This window comes from Chlamydotis macqueenii, chromosome 12 (genome assembly GCF_036417535.1).
Source record: "Chlamydotis macqueenii isolate bChlMac1 chromosome 12, bChlMac1.mat, whole genome shotgun sequence".
NCBI classification, from domain to species: Eukaryota; Metazoa; Chordata; class Aves; order Otidiformes; family Otididae; genus Chlamydotis; species Chlamydotis macqueenii.
In genome coordinates this window covers 11,142,321-11,163,331 of record NC_141567.1, presented here as the reverse complement: position 1 = coordinate 11,163,331, position 21,011 = coordinate 11,142,321, and the positions used below count along the sequence as shown (strand labels likewise).

The 21,011-nt window shown below is 37.9% G+C and overlaps 1 protein-coding gene across 1 annotated transcript in view; it reads left to right on the top strand.

The window, feature by feature from the left end:
- The window catches only part of TRPM7 (transient receptor potential cation channel subfamily M member 7), a 43,951-nt gene extending 29,410 nt beyond the window's left edge, over positions 1-14,541 (top strand). Inside the window, exons 25-41 of the mRNA XM_086757548.1 lie at positions 425-609; positions 1,284-1,416; positions 1,893-2,608; positions 4,717-4,793; positions 5,672-5,731; positions 7,115-7,196; positions 7,592-7,662; positions 8,146-8,183; positions 8,886-8,911; positions 9,260-9,310; positions 9,399-9,464; positions 10,101-10,384; positions 10,693-10,775; positions 11,083-11,288; positions 11,882-11,933; positions 12,025-12,131; positions 12,978-14,541. Coding sequence (XP_086613674.1) covers positions 425-609; positions 1,284-1,416; positions 1,893-2,608; positions 4,717-4,793; positions 5,672-5,731; positions 7,115-7,196; positions 7,592-7,662; positions 8,146-8,183; positions 8,886-8,911; positions 9,260-9,310; positions 9,399-9,464; positions 10,101-10,384; positions 10,693-10,775; positions 11,083-11,288; positions 11,882-11,933; positions 12,025-12,131; positions 12,978-13,108 — 2,368 coding nt within the window. The 3' untranslated portion in view covers positions 13,109-14,541. The remainder of the gene's footprint in view (positions 1-424; positions 610-1,283; positions 1,417-1,892; positions 2,609-4,716; positions 4,794-5,671; positions 5,732-7,114; positions 7,197-7,591; positions 7,663-8,145; positions 8,184-8,885; positions 8,912-9,259; positions 9,311-9,398; positions 9,465-10,100; positions 10,385-10,692; positions 10,776-11,082; positions 11,289-11,881; positions 11,934-12,024; positions 12,132-12,977) is intronic.
- The last annotated feature ends 6,470 nt before the right edge of the window (positions 14,542-21,011 follow it).

Genomic DNA, 21,011 nt, shown 5'->3' with positions numbered 1-21,011 from the left:
TAACGCTGAAGGATGGCACACCGCAGAATTAACGTGGTCTGATATAAAAATTGGGATTTAGATAGAAATAATTATTTTGTTTGTTTGGCAAACTTGAAATTTGATCTCGGTGTAATTCATTTCTGAGGAAAGGTACTGAGATGTTACCAGATGAGAGAATTTTTTAACCCTCTCCTTGCTTTGGATCATGTTGTTTTCTTGAAAGTGTTTCCAGCTTCCACTAAAATAATTTTGCAGTAAAAGACAAATATGTGCTTTTCTCCCTTACTTAACTAGGCTCAGAATTCAAGATTGTCATCAAAGTGTTAAAAAACAAAACAAAAAACTAAACAGCCCACTCCCCCCCCACCCCCCCAACACACACATACCCTCCCACCACCCCAAAACCACCTTGATGTGTGAATGCTTTTCTGTTCCCTTTCAGCAACGTGTATTTACAAGTCAAGGCAATTTCAAACATTGTGTGGAAGTATCAACGCTATCATTTCATTATGGCCTACCATGAAAAACCTGTTCTGCCTCCACCACTCATTATTCTCAGCCACATGGCTTCCCTGTTCTGTTGTATATGTAAAAGAAGAAAGACAGACAAGACTTCAGATGGGCCAAGTATGAACAGTTATTATCCAAAGAATTGCAGTAACGTTTTTGATATGATTACACCAAACTGTCAGAGAAGTGCTATGTTCTTGATTATAACGTATATGCTCAAGGAAGTTGAAGTATGTTTTAATTTTCCATGTTTTTAATGTTTTTTGGTATACTACACAGCCCCTAGAAATCTCCAGTTAAAGTAACTTATGGCAAAACCAACCAGACAAAAAAAATTAGATTAGATTTCCTGTTAGTGTTAACAGGGGAAGAATTTTTTTTCTTTCTGGAAAACTTCTGTTCTTATTGGAAACCCTTTGAAAATTTAAAAAGGGGAAAAGAAAAAAAAAAGTGTTTCACAGATTATAAAGTCCAGCTAAGTAATCTAGCTTCTACTTCAGAGAAAAAGGGATTGGGGAGTAGGAGCGTAAGAAATGATAATAGCGTGCACAGATCCTCTCAGAATTCTTATTTTGATTTTTGTTTTAGTTGAAAACTTTGACCTTGAACTTTTTTTTCTAGCAAGGAGAGAGGAGGGATCTTAGGTGACACTGTGGGGTTTTTTTCGTTGTTTTTTTTTTATTTTTATTTTTTTATCTCTAACGCTCTCTGTAAAGTTGTGGCCATTAGTTTAAAGCACCTGTACTATTTCACTACATATGCATCATCTTAACTGTTTAATGTCTCTTTAGAACTCTTTCTGACAGAAGAAGATCAAAAGAAACTTCATGATTTTGAAGAGCTGTGTGTTGAGATGTATTTCAATGAAAAGGATGATAAATTTCATTCAGGAAGTGAGGAGAGGATTCGAGTCACGTTTGAACGGTACAGTATTTACAAATAGAATTTCTGAATAGAGAAGCTTAGAACTTTTGCAGGTGTTTTAAGTGTGCTTTGAGCGGGGCTAAAATGCAGCTCACAATCATAAATATTTGTGCCAACAAAATATTTGTGTCTTTCCATTGCTGTGCAAAAACTAATAATGTGATTGTTGCTTCCTGATCTGTAGCAGCACTCAGTAAGCTGAGGCATTTGTGTTACTTAGTTTCTCATGATGTTTTAATAAAATGTTAAATCTGAAAAAGTGCTGCAGGCCCTCTGTTGGTATGTATATTAATTCTATGATTCAGAAGTATGTGCAAATGTTGTATTACAGAACAATCCAACACTATAGTGTATACCATCTTGAAATATCAGAGATATTTTCCTTGTTAAATAGGTGGAGAGGGTTGTAAATATGTTTCTTTTGCATATTGAGAAAAATACCTTTCATAGCTACTTCATAATTTGATTTTTCTTAGGGTGGAACAAATGTGCATTCAGATAAAGGAAGTTGGTGATCGTGTCAACTACATAAAACGGTCATTGCAGTCTTTAGATTCACAGATTGGCCACCTACAGGATCTCTCTGCTCTGACTGTGGATACTCTGAAAACACTGACTGCACAGAAAGCTTCAGAAGCTAGCAAGGTTCATAATGAAATCACACGGGAATTGAGCATTTCAAAACATTTGGCACAAAACCTCATTGATGATGGCTCTCTAAGATCTTCTGTGTGGAAAAAGCACAGCATTGGAAATGTCTTCGGTTCTTTTCCGCAAGGAGGCCTTGAAAGTAATAATGCTTTGCTCTGTAACATTTCTATACGTGATGAAAAAGAAGTCCAACATAAGACAATTGGTCAGGAGTTAGCTCCGGTTCCCCGAAAAGAAGAAATAAATTTTCAAGAGGCAGGTTCCTCAGGCAGTGCCTTATTTTCAAATGCTGTTTCCCCTCCAGAACTTCGCCAACGAATACAGGCTGCAGAGATCTCAAAATCCATTAGTAAAAGTAAAAAATTAGGCAATTCGTCCAACAGCATGCCACATGTAACATCCCCAACAGCTAAGTTTTTTGTTAGCACTCCATCTCGACCCAGTTGCAAAAGTCAACTGGATTCTTCAGCAAAGCATGAAGAGACTGTTTTCTCTAAGGCTACAGAAGGAGATAATAATGTAGAATTTGGTGCATTTGTGGGTAAGTATAACAAAGTAGATTCTGAATGTCCTGCAGTCATTATTAGCTGCTCTTATCCTCTTGCTTCTGGCTCTGCTTGCCTTGCTTTCACCCAACCTTGTGTTGAAAATGGAGGATACATTAATTGTGGTTTTATTCATGATGAGAGTGACACTAATGATAACTACAGCTGCAGAGTTGACAAATGTGATCACCAGTCCTCTGTCAACTTATTGAAGAACAACCCCCAAATGAAGTTCTCTTTGTCAACTGGCAACTTGACGTCAACAGTCAACTGTGGTGGCTCACATGGAAAATTGAATATTAAAGATGAACTTTCCAAAAGTCAGCATGTCCATGCAATGGAACTACAAAACCAAGATTTATGTTCTAACATCCTTATGGGACTACTTCATAAACTGTGGACCAAATCTAAGCCACAAGGTTTGACTTATCAAGAATTGTATAGCATTTTGGGTGTATTCCGGTTGCAGGTGACTTTATTCTACCATTTTGCTCTGCTTTTTTTTTGGCTTTTAACATCTCTAATTTTCCTACATTGCTTGAATTTTTTTATTTTACTTAAATTATCATTTCTTTATAATTCTGTCACATAGACAATATTTTTTTCTGAAAAACATTAGCAAGTTGTTGAGTATAGTAATTTTGCGCAATTAGCAGCTCTACAACTTGGTACGGGCATTGTAGACAAACTTTTTGTGACTCATTATAAAGCTCTGACCTTCTCATTGCATAAATTAAAAATATTGTCTATTTCTTGACGTAATTACAGAAGACTTCTTAGGCTGATGGAATCCTGGACAAATGTCTTTGTGGTATCTATGTCAAGCTGAGGGATCCTCCTATACTATGTTTCTAAACACTGTTATGACTGGAATCTTCCACTGTTGCCTAGGCTAACGTATGTTTTGGCAATTATTTTGGAAGCTTCCAAAGTCCTTTTATGAAATACAGTATTATGCCTCCCCTCAAGTTTTGCTTAACAGTAAAAGGGTGCACATTTTTGGTTAGTTACCTACATGTTTGAGTGGTTAAACAGTGGCAGATTCATTGCACAACACAGGTGTGGGTTTACTAACTGATTTCTGTGAAGTAGATAATGCTTTAAGTACGCTTGGTGTTCAGCAGAAGATCACAATCTGGAATTGCCAGGTTGTCTGCAGAGGTGTTGTCTTGCCCTAGTTGTTCAGGGATGTCATAGTGTTTTCCAAAGGTTTGTTGACGATGCAAAAAATTGAATTTTTAGAGAAGACTATTCTACTGCTGTGGAGCTTGGACTTCTTAGAAGTTACCTACATGCACTAGCATCTTTAGACTTGGGATGTGTAGGAAGAGTATCTACATGTTTGTACACTCACTAGCTCTTTCTGTACAACTCCCTCATGGTTTAAAAAAAGGAAGACTTCTTTTAAATTCAGAAAGCAAGACTTAAGAAAAATAATGGACAGTGATTGTATAACTCTTACCTAATCTTTAAATGTACTTCACCACTAATACTTTGAATACTAACTATACTTATTTTACTGGAGTGAAATTTTTAGTGTGTGGTCAGTCCTCTGACATCTCTAGCATTTAGAACATACTCTTCATTCTTACCGTCCGTGTTTTATAAAACTCCTGATATTGTGCGGCTTTCCATTGTGAATCCAAGTAGGTTTTCATTTATTATAAAGCCACAGACTTAGTAAAATTCTGAAAAGTATTTCTTGCAAATAGGAGGATGAAGGGTATATTGTAAAAGCTACCTCATGAAAATGGTCTGCTTTTCCTTCATTTGTCATACCTGGATAAAAATACTGTCATTGGAACTGCCCTCTTCCTGTCATGTGAGGAGCATACGCTTGAATAAAATTTTGAAATTTTAGTTGTACTTTTTGAATTGAGGTAATCCACACCTTAATGTGGGAAAAGCAGCAGTTTAATATTAATATTTTGTTACACTGATTTTTTTACTTCTGTGTTTGGAAAGTCTTCTCTAGTGCAAACAGGCAGACAGAACTTAGACGGTTTGTAACCCTTTGCCATGGTGATGCAAATTGTTGGCATGGTTAGAACACTGGAGAATGCCTTTGATTTTGAATACTATTTTTCAATTCTCTGTGTCAAAGGTCACAGAGACAGCATGGAGTTACAGCGGTTTAAAGAGACAGCAAGCAAAATTAAAGAAAGAAGTGCTGATATTGAGGTAAGCATGGAAGACTTTCTGTTGAACGTGTTAATGGGGATCAATTTTTTTTTTTAAACTGTAATTTCACAATATATTTTTTAAAAGTCTAAGAGTAAATATAATCAAAGAACTTGCAAAATGCAGTCTGGAAGGAGTGTGTATCTGGCTTATGATTTGAAAAAAAAAAAATCTGGTGAAAACTCATACAGCCTTAACTACATATCAAGTGCTGTTGCTTCATAATATGATAATAGCATGAATTCATTATAATGAAATATTAAACAAGATCTGAGGTTATGAAAGCTGGGATGACTGCAACTGTGAATTAAGATAAAATTATATATCCCATAATTAGTGTTTAATGAAATGTTTGACACTCATTAATTTCAAGATCAGTGTTTAGGAAGATATCGGTGAAGATTTACATGGTATTTTATAGAGCAAGATTATAGTGTATGTGGTTTTAAAAAGTGACAAAAAATGTTCATTATGCTTCCAAGAAGAAGAGACTTTTCTAATAAACTTGTCATAAACTAAAATAATGTATAATTTCAATTTTTTTAGTAATAAAAAGAACTAAATGGAACATGATTAATCGTAACAAACCTGTCCTCCGAGTGCTATGGTATATATAAAAAAAGCTAGTTTGCTCACTGCAGCTGTTAAGATAAGTTAGTAAATACAAGTTACCATTTGCAATTACCCTCATTCGGGGGCGAATCTGGCTTGAGAATTGCGTTATGACCATTTGCAACATCAGTGTTCTGCTGAGTTGCTCCTTCTGGACCTCTTGATAAGTATAATGAGTCACCAAAAAAGCTTTTTTTGTGTGTGTGTATTTTTGGTATGGGTTTTTTGGTGGTAATGTTTACAATTTGCTTTGGTTTTTTTAATAGGAGCAACAAGAAGACTTCAAAAAAGCTATATTGGAGGGCATAGAGACAACCAAACTTCAGGTAAGTAAAGGTGACTTCTATTTATTAGAGACATTATTTTCACCAGATACCAAATGTGAAGTAAGTAAACTCTGGTCATGATTTTAAAAAAGAGGGCGGAGGGGGGAAGTTGTACAGTTGAACCTTTGTACAAATGCAGCTGGATGTCTCCTTGACGTAGATCTAAATAGTTCCAGTGTCTGGTACGATAGGAGTGCAAACTCCAGTAGCATTTCCAGACAGTACCACTGTTCTGTTGTAGTAAGAGTTGTCCCATCTTAACTGGTAGGACTGGTTTGATTCTTACCTTTTATGTGGACCCTACAGTCGTTGAATGTAAGATGCTGAAGATGAACCCTGAAATGCGTATATAGACCTAAAAAACGCTTTTTCAGAATACACTTTCAACAGGTGCATTCTCTGTATTGCATTCCAGTGAAGTATTTGTTTAGGGATGTAAAAAAAATACTCTTTTTCACACATGTGTATATATATACACATATACTTATACACACATGTGTATAAGACAGACACACAATTTGTACACATGTACGTACACACAAGCAAGTGTGTATGTGTTTAGGTGTATGGGGAGTGCATTCCTTAAGAGGGAGAGGTGAAAAAGGGTGGTAACAATTTTCTAACTGTTATAAATCTTGGAATCAAAAGCAGGGCATAGCATTCCAAGTTCTAGGCTTTTTATTCTTCAAAATCTGGAACTTTTACGTTTTATGCAGGTAACCATTGGAATTAATAGGCTGGTTGTGAGGAATGTTCCAGCCCTATGCCAGTCTACATGGAGGTCTAGTTTGTGGTGAAACTGCCTTTCTCCTTTTTTGCAAAAGAAATATTTTGTTGTCAAAAGCTGACCACCTCAGTAGACATTCAGAAAGTATGTAATTATTACTAAGGAATACATCCTTGAAGAAATTATTTTCGTAAACTGTAGGGTTTTATGTGGCAAGATTTGTCTAGATTTTGTTTTGTTTTCAGTGGGTTCGAACTGAACTTTAGTTTCTGCCAGAGCCACAATTTAAAGTGAGAATTGATAGTAAAGGAACGTGACAGAATAGCTGAACTTGGTGCGTGTAGAGATCCAGTGTAATGTACATTTCTGTAATTGTATCCTATTGTAATATTCTCTTTGAAATGACACTTTCAGTATGGTTCAGTAGTCTTAATGTGCACCTGGAAATGTTAGAGCTGTTGGTTACTGTGAAGAGCATTTAAACTGAATTGTGCACTCAACTTGTACGTTTTTGTGCAGCAAGGTATTTGAGGGACATCCAGAAGTTTTTAAAAGATAAAATCCTAGATAGTCTTAGAAAAGAAAACTGTGCAGATTGCGTGCCAAGAGAGCAGTGATAATGCTGACTAATGATATGTGGTGGGTATTTTTTGTAGGGTCTTCAAACTGATTGTGGTCTAAGACAATCTAGCTCTTGCGGTGTGTTTGCTGACCCTCTGGGAGTCCATTCAGAACAACGTAAGTGTGTCGTCACTTTTCAGGTGACTTCATTTTATCTGTAAATTGTGTTGATAATGCATATTCTTAGAAAGGAAACACAGAACACTAAAGCATCTTGAAATGTTTTCATGATTGCTGCTACTTGAGTCTGCTGCTGTGGCTCATTGTGTCTCTTTTAGTCATGCCAGCTCGATTCTGTTGCCTTATATTTGCCACAGATAGCTAGGGTCATAAAAAGCTAAGTGGTCTAGTCAGGACTGTGCTGGGAACTTGGAAGGATCAGATAGTTGTGGATCAGGCTTTTTTTATGAGAGCCACATCAAGCTGTCTGGTTGCTCTCTCTGTGAGGAAATAGGTAAGGAACAGTGACACGTGCTGTTGTTTGTCCAGTTACGAATCTCTTTCATTCGCAGTGTACAGCAAGAGTAGGAGAGCATCAAGTGAAGACACGCCGCAAGTAGACTCTAAAGCAGCGTTACTGACGGTTTGTATCCTCCTTTTTCCTTTTTGTTAAGTAGAACTACAAACTGAAGAAATAAAGGAGAAGAAACATTGTGTAAGGAATAATACTGATTTGTGACTCTTTTGTGCAAGTAGGCAACAGAAGGGCACCTGTTTTGACTGAGGGGAGAAGTTGTGCATATTCTTACTGTGAAAACAAGTGCTGCTTCCTGTTTATGGAAAAAAAACACTACTTCTTGTTTAAGAAAAGAACAATTTCTATAATCCATAAACCAGTAGTGAATATATAGCCTTGTCTATTCTGTTAACTGTAGTTACCATTCCTCAGTTGTATCTGAGTCTTTCCATTCAACTGCCGTTCAGTACAGGCTGGTGAAATATTTCTGGAAACAGGCTGTGCTGCAAGGTCTTAAAACACGTTACCACCCCACCTCTGATTAAATATACCGTGTTTCTCTTTACAAAACTGAAACCTCCTTTGTTTTTCCTCTCCTTTGTTTTAAAGGATTGGTTACAAGGTAGACCTTCAAATAGCAGTCAAATGTAAGTAAGCTTTCTACTAATGGAGCAATTTTATTGCTCTGTATTTAGATTTGCTTTTCTTTTTGGTTGTTATCTTTGGCTATAGTGGTATACAGTTGTGTTTAATGAAAAAAAACAAGGGTTAATGTTTTTTTCTAATAAATAACTGAGTGTGGTCACTGGAATTCTTTGACAGGCTCTATTTAGATTAATGGGGTCACATGTCAGAGGGCAAAACATGCCCTTAAATGAAAATGGCTGTGTTGACACTTATTAAGGAGCTAGCTTCCTGGTAAAGGTCTTTACCCAACCTTTCAAACTGTAAACCTTCACTGAAACTGTGCAGACATTGCTTTTGTTAACAATTATCCCCCGAGTTAACTGTTAAAGCCATTACCTTATTAATCTGATAGCAGAAGGGTAAGCTGTTGTGAACAAGTTTTAATTAAAGCACCTCTGTGGGAATGTGCTCTTGTGATGCAGACTTTACATACATAAACATACAAACTTGTTGTGCGTGACTTGGTGGTGTTTAAAGTATAGCGAGGTTACTTAACAGCCTTCCGTTACTGTTGTGTAATTAAGAAGCCTGTACTGCCCTTGAAAAATAGGATAAGAGCAGTACTGTGAGGTTAACGAGGTGACCTAGGATGGTGTGCAAAATTAGGGAATATAAAATCGTTTTTCAGAAGCAATGACTGTTGGTTTTGTGGCGTTTCACAGGCCATCTGAAGAAGATGCATTGAATGGTAAGTTTCTTTCTGTGGTAAACAAGCTGGGAGCTTTTAATAAAAGCAACTGTTTGGGTGTTGTGTAAGAATGTATTTAACTACTGATAATTTAGAACATAATGGACACATAATAGTGTGTTGTTCTTTTTTTTAATAAAAAGCCTACCATTGAGCACTACAATTTTTCTTTTTTCTTCCCTCCTGAGGTACAGAAGAGCTAAGCGTGATACTTAATTTTCTGCACAGAAAATCTTTTTCAAACTGTATTTAATTGGAAAATTTTCTTGCTATGTGGTAATTTTAATACACAATACAGGTACCAGACAGTATATATTCTTTTTTTTTTTTTTTTTTAATCTCTTTCAGGTATTGCTTCTCCTTTCAAGCCTATAATGGATATCAATTACTATTACTCAGGTTGGTCTCTCTTAGGAACTAATGTTCATATTTTTAATGACACTTATTACATCTTTAAACTTTAACAAATGCTGCAATTTCCCTCTAGCTGTAGAAAGAAATAATTTGATGAGATTATCACAGAGCATTCCATTCACTCCTGTGCCTCCAAGAGGTAAGAACTGTACTTCTTGTTGCTGGTTCACTGTGGTCTTTTGGGGATGAAAACAAAAGTAAACCCTGTACAGATTCCTTCTGATACAGGATGGTCAAGCCAAATTTCACACTTACTGTGAGCAAATGTGAAACTAAAGTTGTAGTGAACTGAAAGAAATCTAGTGTTTGTCTCGCAACACTCAACAATGTAAATGAGTAGGACACCTTTTCTAGGGCAGCTCACTTGATGATGAGATCTAGATTTAATTGTAGTTGTCCTCAGAAATGGTGATACAGTGATTATAGTATTGTATTAACAGTTTTTATAACAAACTGTTCTGGAAGGATTCCTTCAAGTTATCTTGACTTCTATAAAGTGCAAACAAACATTTATTCAGTGTTCTTAATGCTGTTTGAACAGTGGCGTTAATAGTTGTAATTAGGAGAACAAAACCACTGTACTACTTCGCTGCTGTATGAAGGAGGCTGGAGAGGGGTCTTCCCACAGGGTAGTTCAAATTTTGTTGTTAATTCAAGATGTTAGTAACAACTTAGTATTGCAGCATGTTGAAATCTAAGAAACTAGGTTTTCAGTGCTTTTAATTTTAAACTTGGAAAATTAAATGCAATCGTTGCTTTTTGTGTTGTAACGTAGGTGAACCGGTCACTGTGTATCGCCTTGAAGAAAGTTCTCCCAGCATCTTGAACAACAGCATGTCTTCCTGGTCACAACTAGGACTCTGTGCTAAAATTGAGTTTTTAAGTAAAGAGGAGATGGGAGGAGGTTTACGTCGAGCTCTTAAAGTAGTGTGCACATGGTCAGAATATGATATCCTGAAATCAGGACATCTTTATATCATCAAGTCTTTTCTTCCTGAAGTTGTGAATACTTGGTCAAGCATTTATAAGGAGGACACTGTGTTACACTTGTGCTTGAGAGTAAGTTTTACCCTTGTCAATTATTAAACATAGACAGATATGATATGTTAAACGGGATTTCCCCCCCGCCACCCTGAAAACTACTGTGTACTTATTAAAAAACAATTATCTGTGGTTCTGTGTGCGCTAAAGGGTTAAAAACTCTGCTCTGGTACGGTTTACGTAATCAAAGAGCTCAAACTTTTAAAATGTAGACATAGTTTAAAAAGCAAGTAATTTGCTAGACCTACTGTTCCTGCTGTCTTTTTGGCTCCTTTATGTTCCCTGTTATGTAATGCAGCTAATGAAATACGGGCTTTGAATTGTAGGAAATTCAGCAGCAGAGAGCAGCACAGAAACTCACCTTTGCTTTCAACCAAATGAAGCCTAAGTCCATTCCATACTCTCCCAGGTGAGTGTATTTAAACTTCCGTTATGTTGTATGCTTTTGACATAGAATAATGCCTACAGGGTTGTTAACAGATGGATCAAATATATTAAGGTACTGATCTGTGAAGCTGTGTCTCAGAACATTACTATGAATGTGTCAATTCTAGCATTAGAATCTTACCACAGCATTTATCTTGTGATAAAATAAATGACTTTGTGTAATAGTTTCAGATTACTTAAATTATTAATAAGTCGTATAAAAATCTGATAGTAATGATGTATTTGCCATTTATTTTGGAAATATATTCATTAAATATGCTTTTTACTAGGTTCCTGGAAGTTTTCCTGTTATATTGCCACTCTGCTGGCCAGTGGTTTGCAGTTGAGGAGTGCATGACTGGAGAGTTTAGAAAATACAACAACAATAATGGTGATGAAATAATTCCAACTAACATGCTAGAGGAGGTTATGTTAGCTTTCAGCCATTGGACCTATGAGTATACAAGAGGAGAGCTGTTGGTACTAGATCTCCAAGGTAATGTCCTTATTTTGGAAGTGGGATTGGGGCTGAGGTAGATAGATGTGGGTTTTTCTCTTGTGATAGCGTTTTATTAAGAATTTGTATGCTGGTAATAAATAACAAGGATTATTTAGTGTGTCTTGGTCTAGTTAATCTGAATCTGTGATTATCTTTATTAAATGTGACGTTAAATCTTACAGCAACACAGGGAGTATAAATATATATATCTTTTCCTAATGAGATGCGCCATAAAAAATTTTATTTTTTTGGCACATTTGTGTAGTGCCAATATGGTAAGCTGTATTTATCCTGAATTGTGTGTCAGATATTCAGACTGTGAGAACCATGTAGGAAATTTCTTTCTTGTGGGTGAAAACCGAAGTTAGGAATTGCAGGCAGATGTAAAAATAGGTGGAAGACATCTGAGAAGTACAAAGTGCTTGTTTAGGAGCAGTTTCTGTAAGGGTAAAGTGTATCACTTTTTTTTTTTTTTTTTTTTAATTTTTCGGGAAGCTGAGAAGTCATAGCTAAGGATACCAAGACTTTTCAATATAAATGCATTTATGTAATGTATTAGATTTAACTTTTTCTTCATGTGCTGTCTGAAGGTGTTGGTGAAAATTTGACAGATCCTTCTGTGATAAAAGCTGGAGAAAAAAGGTAAAGTTAAAGAAGAGTGTAAAGAAAATTCTTTTAAAATTTTCATCCCAGAACACATGCAATGCATATTCATGTGCATTTTATTTCTAAGGTCATATGATATGGTGTTCGGTCCAGCCAATTTAGGAGAGGATGCAATAAAAAACTTCAGAGCGAAGCATCATTGTAATTCCTGCTGCAGAAAGCTTAAACTGCCTGGTAAGAGTTGCTGTATTGCTTCTTCTGAGACACTTATGTCATTAAATGTTGTACAATACATAATGAAATAGTTATGTCATTCTGTGAAAGTGGAATAAGTAATAAACAGCAGGTTTGTAATTTTACTTCTAAAACGACACACAATTTTAAGATAAAATCCTAAATGAAGAAATTAAGAATGTCTGTGTGTTCTATTTCCGTATGCACAGTACTTGAGGAAGGTAGACTAGATTGAGCAAGACTTTGGAAGGTTCGGTAAAAAAATGATAAAGGGTTCTAGAAAAAGTAGGAAAAGCAGGTCAAGGTGATTGCAAACCTTCAGGCTTTTTAAACAAAGGTGCTTGTGTGTGTTTTGAGGGGTTCTTTTTGTTGCTGTTGTTTTGTAGGTTTGGGGTTTTTTTGTGGTTTGGGGGTTTTTGATTTGTGGTGCTTGTTTTTGTTTTGTTTGTTTGTTTTTAAAAATACATCTAGGTCTGCAGAAATTAATTCTGGCTAAAACTTTCATTATGAGATATTTTTCCTGCGCAGACTGCACTACACTCATCTAAAACCTTGAAATTGTTTCTGTGTATCAGACTGTTAGACTCCAGCCTAACATAAGGAACTTGCATGATTCCTGCCTGTTTCACACTTCTTTTCCAGGTTGTTTTTCACATGAAGAGAGGTCATCTATTATTTGTTATTATATGATAGTGTATGATAAAACCATCTTTTTTTAACACAGTGCATATTGAGGAATTTTTCTTTATAAGTACATATGCGTACTCAAGTCTTTGAAAGACTTTTATATCCCATCAGTATAGCTCAAGAAATAGTAATCAATATGACTTCAATTTTTTTGTACAGATCTGAAGAGGAACGATTACACACCTGACAAGATCATATTTCCTCAGGATGATTCCCCTGAATTGACAATTCAGCCTGGAAGCTGCACCAAAGAATCCGATTCAGCTAATTCTATTCGTCTGATGCTCTAGTGATGTGACCAAATCAGTGGCTTCATCCAAACCTCCTGGAATGTCACAAAGTTGTCACTTATCTTTCCTTCACTAATTAAAAGAAAGATGTGTCAGAATAAGGATTGCTGTCTTATAAGTGGAATTTTGGCTGGTCCATGATCTAAAGACCTAACAGCTTGTATAAACATCTACAGAGAACAGCTTGGCAGCTCATCGTTTGAATTGTTGAATAATGACAAGTATTTAAGATATGTTTTTAAAGGGGCTTTTTAGCAGAAGGTTGTTGTTGTTTGTTTTTTGTTTGTTTGTTTAGTGGAGGATTTTCTCTCTGTAGTCTGTGGTGTGCAATATGCCTTCAACCAAAAGGGTTTTGGTAGATGATGTTTTAAGGTGAAGCATTTGTCTGTTTGGCAGCTGTCATGGTGTCAATCAGCAAAAGACAGGAGAAAGCACCTACCTCTGTAATGCCAGAGTATTCTTTGAGTGTTTTTGGAAGTGTTCCACTAATATTTTCTCACCAGATGTCTTTTAATCTGGCCTTTTGAAGAGGACAGAGCTAAACGAGGTGTGTATATGATGCCAGTAGGCTGAGGCTGAAGGTAGAAACTTGATCTTGTCCAAAAGAGAGAGTGTGTCTCCTGAATCAGGATTCAGTTTCATGGCTGTAAAGCTGTTGTTTTTTGTTTTTATTTTTGTTTGGATTTTTTTTTTTTTTTTTTGTGGAATAGAGCCCTAATTGTGCATAATAAAATTTCTTGTTTTATACATTTCAATTTTATCAAGTCACCATCAAGTAGTAACAAAGCCATGTTAGACTGGTATAATCATATTTAATAGAAGAAATAGTATGTACTGGTCCAAGTAAGTTGCCTTGTAAGAACACAAGTTGGAAGTGCTTTTCCTCGTACGTAGTGACTGCTTCAGAAGTTATGCCTTCCAAAGATCTCGTAAAACCAGTATATCAAACTGAATGTACACAGAAATGTATTTAAAATTGTGTAGAAAACATCTTTAATATTATGTTATTTGTGGTACTTATTTAAGAGAGACTAGGGTTGGATTAGCATTATGTAAAGTATGGGAGATTGCAATGCACCTTCATGCCAATAAAATATAATTTAACTGTCCCAAATATTGTTGAACATTCAGCAAGAGAGAACTGTTGTCCAACTGAAGTTTCATGCTGCGATTTTTTTTTTTTTTTTTTTTTTTTGTTACATAGGTACTAATTTGTAATTTTTAATTAAGAGGGCAGTATATAGCTCTATAAATTTTTTTATTCTGTAGTGTATCTTATAGATACAGACCTAAGGCACGAACACAATAGCTGTTTAAATGGTGTTTTATGTTTGACGGGAAGGGTAAAATGTTATAAGGATATAATACTGTATACATTTTGTATATCATTAAATCTTTAAAGAATCTAAAATAAATTTATTCTTGTTTACAGACTTCTGCTGTCCATCTTAGTCTGAAAGGTTATTTGAGTGAATTTAAGTAACCGTGCAGAAAAGTAGAGTTTGCTATGCTGGATCAAAGCAATTGTCTGCCTCCAAGGTACCTCAGCTTTGCCTAACACCAGAACTAGTTGGGTGGAAAGAGAAAATTCACAGTAGATAAACATATGTGATGGGGTTAATGTGTAAATGAGACAAAAATATCCTAAAGCTGTTTACAATGCTTGTTTTGAATTAGGAGCTGCTTTGTGAATGCCTGACTGCATCCCCTTCTGTTGCTGTGAGGTAACGGGCAGGTATTCAAGGTGCACTCACACCTCTGTAATGGTGTGTTCTTAGCCAAGTGACAGCAACAGTTGATCTGTAGGTGAGGCTGGCTCTTCAGATGGGGAAGAGTTTCTAGAGCAGCCTCAGGTGGTGTGAAAATGTGACGAAATTCAGTGTATGAAATAGGAAAATTGTAAGTAAAAGTTAGGAAACATTTTGTTTCCTGACAGACGCTTAACAACACACAGTTAATTTTTACAGTGATGATACTTGTCTTCAGTAGTTTTGCCCGTGACTCTTTTCTTAACAAAACAAGATGTGACTTGTGTGTGATAGTGGGGAGCGTTCCCTCTCTGTGTTGCGGTGACTGGGGCCTGAAGCCTTTCCAAGACCAAAGGGGACAAACAGGGCTGGGGAATGTGTGTAAGACTTGGAGTGGTTAGCACTCTACGTATTTCTGTGCATCTTCCTGGCATGAGTACTGGCTTACGCCGAGACTTACAGCTAGAATTAGGTGAGAATCCTATGTGTAAATTGAGCGGCAGGGAGGAAATTACACCTTTCACAAATTATCTTTCACATTAGCAGAAAAAAAAAATCAGAAATGTGCCTGTCAGGAAAGGCATTGGAAAGGTGTGGTGGCAAAGGGAAAAAAAAAAAAAAAAGGTTGGTTTGAAGAAGTAGCCTGACCGTGCTAAGATAATGCCATGTCCTACTGGTGTCAGGCTTTAGGAACAATGAGATGACCCCATGTAATTTAGTTTGGTTGAGAACATCAAGTGTCACTCTTCTGCTGAAACCTCATCATTCTTGAAGTGCTCTATGACTAGAGAAGAGTTGTGGTCCTTGAGTCTTTAAATTTCCTTCAAATTACTGTGGAGCAGGAAAGTAGAAGCAGCACTGGAACTTCTGTTAACTCTCCAAAAACAAAGTGTCAGCAAATCTTGGTACAGCCTAGTTTTTAAGTACAGGAAAACTAATTAAAAGCTTCTCTAATTATTTTTAGTAAAAATCTGAAATGCTTGAAGTGACTTTCCTACTACAAGGGTACTTTAAAGAGTATCTCCTATATAGGGAAATAGGTAAGCTACATTATTTTCCTTGCTAGTTTTGATTCCTTACCACCATCCTCAGGATATTTTCATTAGAAGGAAAACCACTGAATAACAAACTGACTATTATGTGCTTGTGGACTAGTGTTGGTTGCTTATGTAACTTCTGTTTTAAAGTGCACTTTAATTTCCTCCAGCGTCAATATTTCTTTATGCAAAAACGGCAAATATATGATTGCGCTAATTTGATCTTTTAATTAATTGAGCAAATTCAGCATTGTTGACTGCTTTCTTGCAGTATTTAGGTGCTGAAACATTTCAGAGAAAACCAGTCCCAAATACATTATGGCAAAATATGGAAAGGTGAGTCTCCGAGGGAGCTGGTTATCTAGCTGCTGCTCAGCAGCCACGTGATTCGGAAAAGGAGGGGTTTGGCTTTAAGCCTGTGTGACAGCTACTACAGATTGTGTTTAACTTGTTGTTTCCCAATAATGGTTTCAAAAAGTGCTTTTTATTGCTGCCATCAGCCTGTATATGACCACGGTACTTGCTTTTCAATATGTTTCTTCAAGTTATCTTCCTTCTTTTCTTTAGTGTACTCCCCTCTATAGGAAGGCAGGGACTCTTACTTTTGATAAGAACATTTTTAAGAATTAGTAGAAGTTGAAGCAGCCCTTGTCAATGCTGCCAACTGCTAAATGGTAGACAGCGTTACTGTTCCCTGTGCTGTGTAAGAAAAACTGGTTACCTGTCTACTGTTCTCAGCGTGTTTTACACCATACCTTATTTGTTGCTCGTGCTCTAAATAAACAGTTGGCTGTGCTCATGCTTGTCATTAGCGAAGTGAAATCAAGATACAGTTCCTTCCCATCAGCTACTCCATCAGTGGGGCCAGAACTTAAGCACATCAAATTACTCTAGAAAATACTGTGGTGGTGTGCAGTAGCACCTCACTGTAAACGGAAAGCTTGTGGACGATTTGTAGCTGCTCAGACTTTGGGGATTATAATTTTTTTTTTTTCATATTTGGTTTTTTTTTGGTTGTTTTTTTTTTTTTTAGCAGATGATGAGAATATTTAGTCCAGTAACAGGAGCTTGCCAAGAAAATAAAGCAGCAAGGTCCTGACAGGGAGATTCCAGATGAAGTGGGCAGGAAAGGTAAGATATGCCAGCGGTATAGGGTTGATTACTCTTTCATTAGTAATAATGAAATATATCTCAGTATTATTTAACCATGTAGAAGGGTGAAGACATGTCAGCATGTGTCATTGCACTACACCAGAAGCAAATTAAAAAAAAAATTCCAGGCAGTGGTTTTCCATGTGTGTGCTGTGCTGCTACATTGTGGGTTTTGTGCTAAGTGTGAGATACAGATAGTGATGTAAGTGGTAGAAGTGGAAATGAAGCCCCAACATTTGCTGAGGGGTGTTGCAGAGCAGGAAGAGGAGGATTCAGACAAACTCCTTTTTTAATAGTACCGGAAAAGCTCCTCCTTGCAGGGAGCTTTGAGGTCAAGAAAAATGCCGAGCTAATTATTTTCGGATATTGAAACTTCAGGCTTTTCCTTTTTGGAAGATATGAGTAATGACCATTGCAACCAGTGGCATCCTTCTCTCATCTTGTTTCCACAAAAATGCAATTAACTGCTAACAAAAGCTGCCCTTGGAAGGTGGCAGTAGACAGGAGGAAGCTTCCTCATCCCTCACACCCTTGCTGAAACTGAGTAGATCTGGTGCAGAAATTTGCTAGAATTTTGTTTCTTTGAGTCAGGTGTTTGTGGTCATTCCTCAGCCTCTGCTGAAAACAGAAACATCTGACTTCCTCCATCCCACGTGAGTATCAGTCCATATGTCCTACTGTTAAGTCCATGGTAGAAAATACGGTGTTTGTTCTAAGTAAGCCTTAATAACTAATTACTGTCTGGCTCCTGTTCCGCTCTGCGGGTAGGCTGGGGATGGACATCGCCTGAGCTGGAATGGGCGGTGGAAGGGAGCGGGAGTGTAGGGCGGGAGCTGGGATGCGGCTGTGTGAATCAAATCTGCCAGCTGTGTCAGAGACCAGGAGCAGGAAAACCGTGCCGTGAGCAGCTAGGAACATGGGACAGCTGAGCACTGAAAGCACCTGTGCCGTTTGCCAGTGACAAAAAAAGGTTCGTGGGAAGACAGAAGAGTAAAACCAATTGATATTATTGGTTCCCTTCCTTTGAAGGGATATTCATAACTGCATGACAGGTAAGCTAGTGGCCCGGAGCCAGAAAGCCTCATTAGCCCCTTCTTACCCTAAGAAGATGTGAAGCTATACATACCACCATCAAAATGTTACAATTTTTCTTGGTTTTTAGACTGGAAAAGCTACTAAAATGAAGGATAAAGGAGATGCTCAGAAAAATCACACAAAGTATCAAAAAATTAATTAACTGGGAGAAGAATGCAAGCTGCTGAAAGGGTACCCTGTCTTCCAAACTAGGAACAGATACTTGCCGTGACCGTTTTTGTCAAAAAGGAGATGAAATCAGGAAAATATGGAGTGTCATCCCATTGAATACAATTTATCTAAGTGGCTAAATTCCAATAAAGTAAAATTAATTCCTTACTGTTCTTGTCCTTCTTGATATTTTCTCCAGTGTTGCACCTGTCCTAATTCCAGTTTGAGTTTTCTGTTAGTGTACATTATTAGAAGCTCATTCATACTTTTTTTTTCTTCCCCCAAAGGGCTACAGGAATAAACAAAGGTCCTTGGAATAACAGAAACATTGGAAATGCCCTCACAGAGATGAGGATGAAGGCTCCGTCAGAACGGTCTGTCAGAGGATTTGCGAAAGTCCTGTACTTCTGTACCAACTGCAGATTGCTGCAGACTTCAATCTGTACCTGCACAGAGGTAAGAAGACCGCATAAACACTCTGCGTGTGGAATGGAAATGTCTGGTGCATTTCAGTTTTCCAAAGCAAAACGAGCAACTGCAGTTGCTCTGCAGGCCTTCTGGTAAATCTGTGCGTGCTTGTCTGCGTTTTACCCGCAGCCCTTTGACAGGTGCCGCCAGCCGGTACAGTCCCAGCCCTGCGGGGGAAAACGCGTCGATGTCAACCTCATCGTCTGCAGATTTGAACTGAATACATTTGCAGGAAGAGGCAGGATTGAATTCCTCATTGAATTTGTCAATGAAATTAAACAAATATTTCAGGGTGGAAAAAAAACCCCCAGCTGTGAACACGCTGACATATCGGTACGTACGGAAGCATTTGTATGTAGTCGTTAAAAGTTTTAGGTTTAACCCATAATTAAATGTTAAAACATTTGAATCTCTTGCTAAGGTACGTGTGATGTCACAGGTGTGGCTCAGATGTCGAACAGCAGTGTGTGAGGGGGTGGGGGTTGTGTCGCAGCTTGCAGATACCCAGTTTGAGAGATGAATGACAGCGACAGCAGGCAAGCTGTCCAGAGAGCACTGGGAGGCATCCTTTGCTTGAAGCTTAATAAGAAATATAATTAGGGAGGTTTTTAATGGCTTCCTGGGCCTCTTCTGTGGAAACTTGTTACTTCCCAAATTATCTGTTAACTGGGAAACCTCCTGCTGTTCAGTGCGTATGAAATTCTGAAATCAATTACACTGTCTCATTAGCTACTTAGAGACACTTCTCTGCCACTACCCTTTTTTTTCCACAAAAATTTTCTAAACACCAATAATCTAACTCAGCACGATGTTTTGAAGTAGTTCCACCTTTTTATGGTCAAACACCCTCAGTCATTGCTGCCTTTCCGTCAGAGCGGGGCAATAATTTGCCATTAATGCACGTATGAGTGAACACAAATACACCTGGGTCAGGCTGAAGCTCTCTGCCTGGTGAAAGGGGTGGGTGCCCATCTCTTCCCAAGGTTTTGGGTGGCACGTAGGAAGGGGACAGGGGCAGGTCTGGTCGGGCCGGGCGTGTTGCCTTGGGTGAGAACCAACAGAACAGAACGGTGTCACAAAGCGATGGGGTGGGGGGGCGACGGGATGGGACACGCAGGACCGTGCCAGTCATGCCATGAAACTGTACGGAAGAGGTGATGGTATGAAGGGAAGAGGGCAAGAGGCCGCCTCCCTGAGCTGGGGTACGCACAGGCTCCCTGCGAGGCTGCTGGTGGCTTCCCAGCCGTCTTCCATACCCAACGGTCCCAGTCTCCGAGTTGGTTGTTTCTCAGAGATGGCTATGAAAGATGGAATTAAGTGTCTTCATAGGATACTGCTCTATAGGTAGAGCTGTTTGTAAATGTTGGGTCTGCTGTTACTGAAATTTAAAAGGAACCGATTTTGTAGTGGTTTTGTAGCTGTTAGATGATAGAGAATGGCTGTAGGCCTGGGAGCTCCCCGGAACTGGGAACCTGGGCGTGTGTTGTTGAGCTGAAGGGAAAGAAATGGCTTTTCTTGCTCTACAGAGATGGTTGAGGTTTCAGAATTTTCCCTCCTGCATCAGAACAAAATCGTGGCCTTTAAAAATTCAAGAAGGGCAACATCAGCGAGCACACCTGGGTTGTACAGGGTCTGTGTTCAGACCTCTCTTCTGCGTAACTGGGGATGGGGAGAGTTCAGTCCAGGACAGACTTGTGCAGCAAGAAAACAAACCTACTCAAATTTTCTTAATGTGAATTAGGTAACATTTCACGGAAAAAGTCTAAAAAGCAACATGTTTAGAGTAGCATCTGGACAGCAAGCTATGTTTTTAGAAAATATGTAAGTACCAGACCACTGAGGAATATAAAATAGTGTGTTCTGTAGGGAGAAATGCTTAAGATAGCTGTTTACCACTGGTTGTAGTTTTTGAGTAATTCTGGATGGAATCAAAGACTGAGTAGAATTTTAGGAATAACTCTAAAACACCAGGTATTTAAATAATACCTTTCAATGATGTATCTCACCGTATTGGGAACAGCTTAGTGTGGCAAATAGAGCGTCTTCGCCGCTGTATTATCCTGATGGAAGTAAATGTGAATGTGAATTAAAGAAAATCCTGAACCAGCAAGAAACGTCTCCTCGGGACAGCACCGCTTTCTAAAAACCGTAACACAAAAAGCACCTTAGCATTTTAGATTTCCACTGTTGTGGGTTTTTTTTTCCTGGTAGGTGGAAGTACAAGTCTCTTTGCTTGGAAAGCGTGAAGAAATC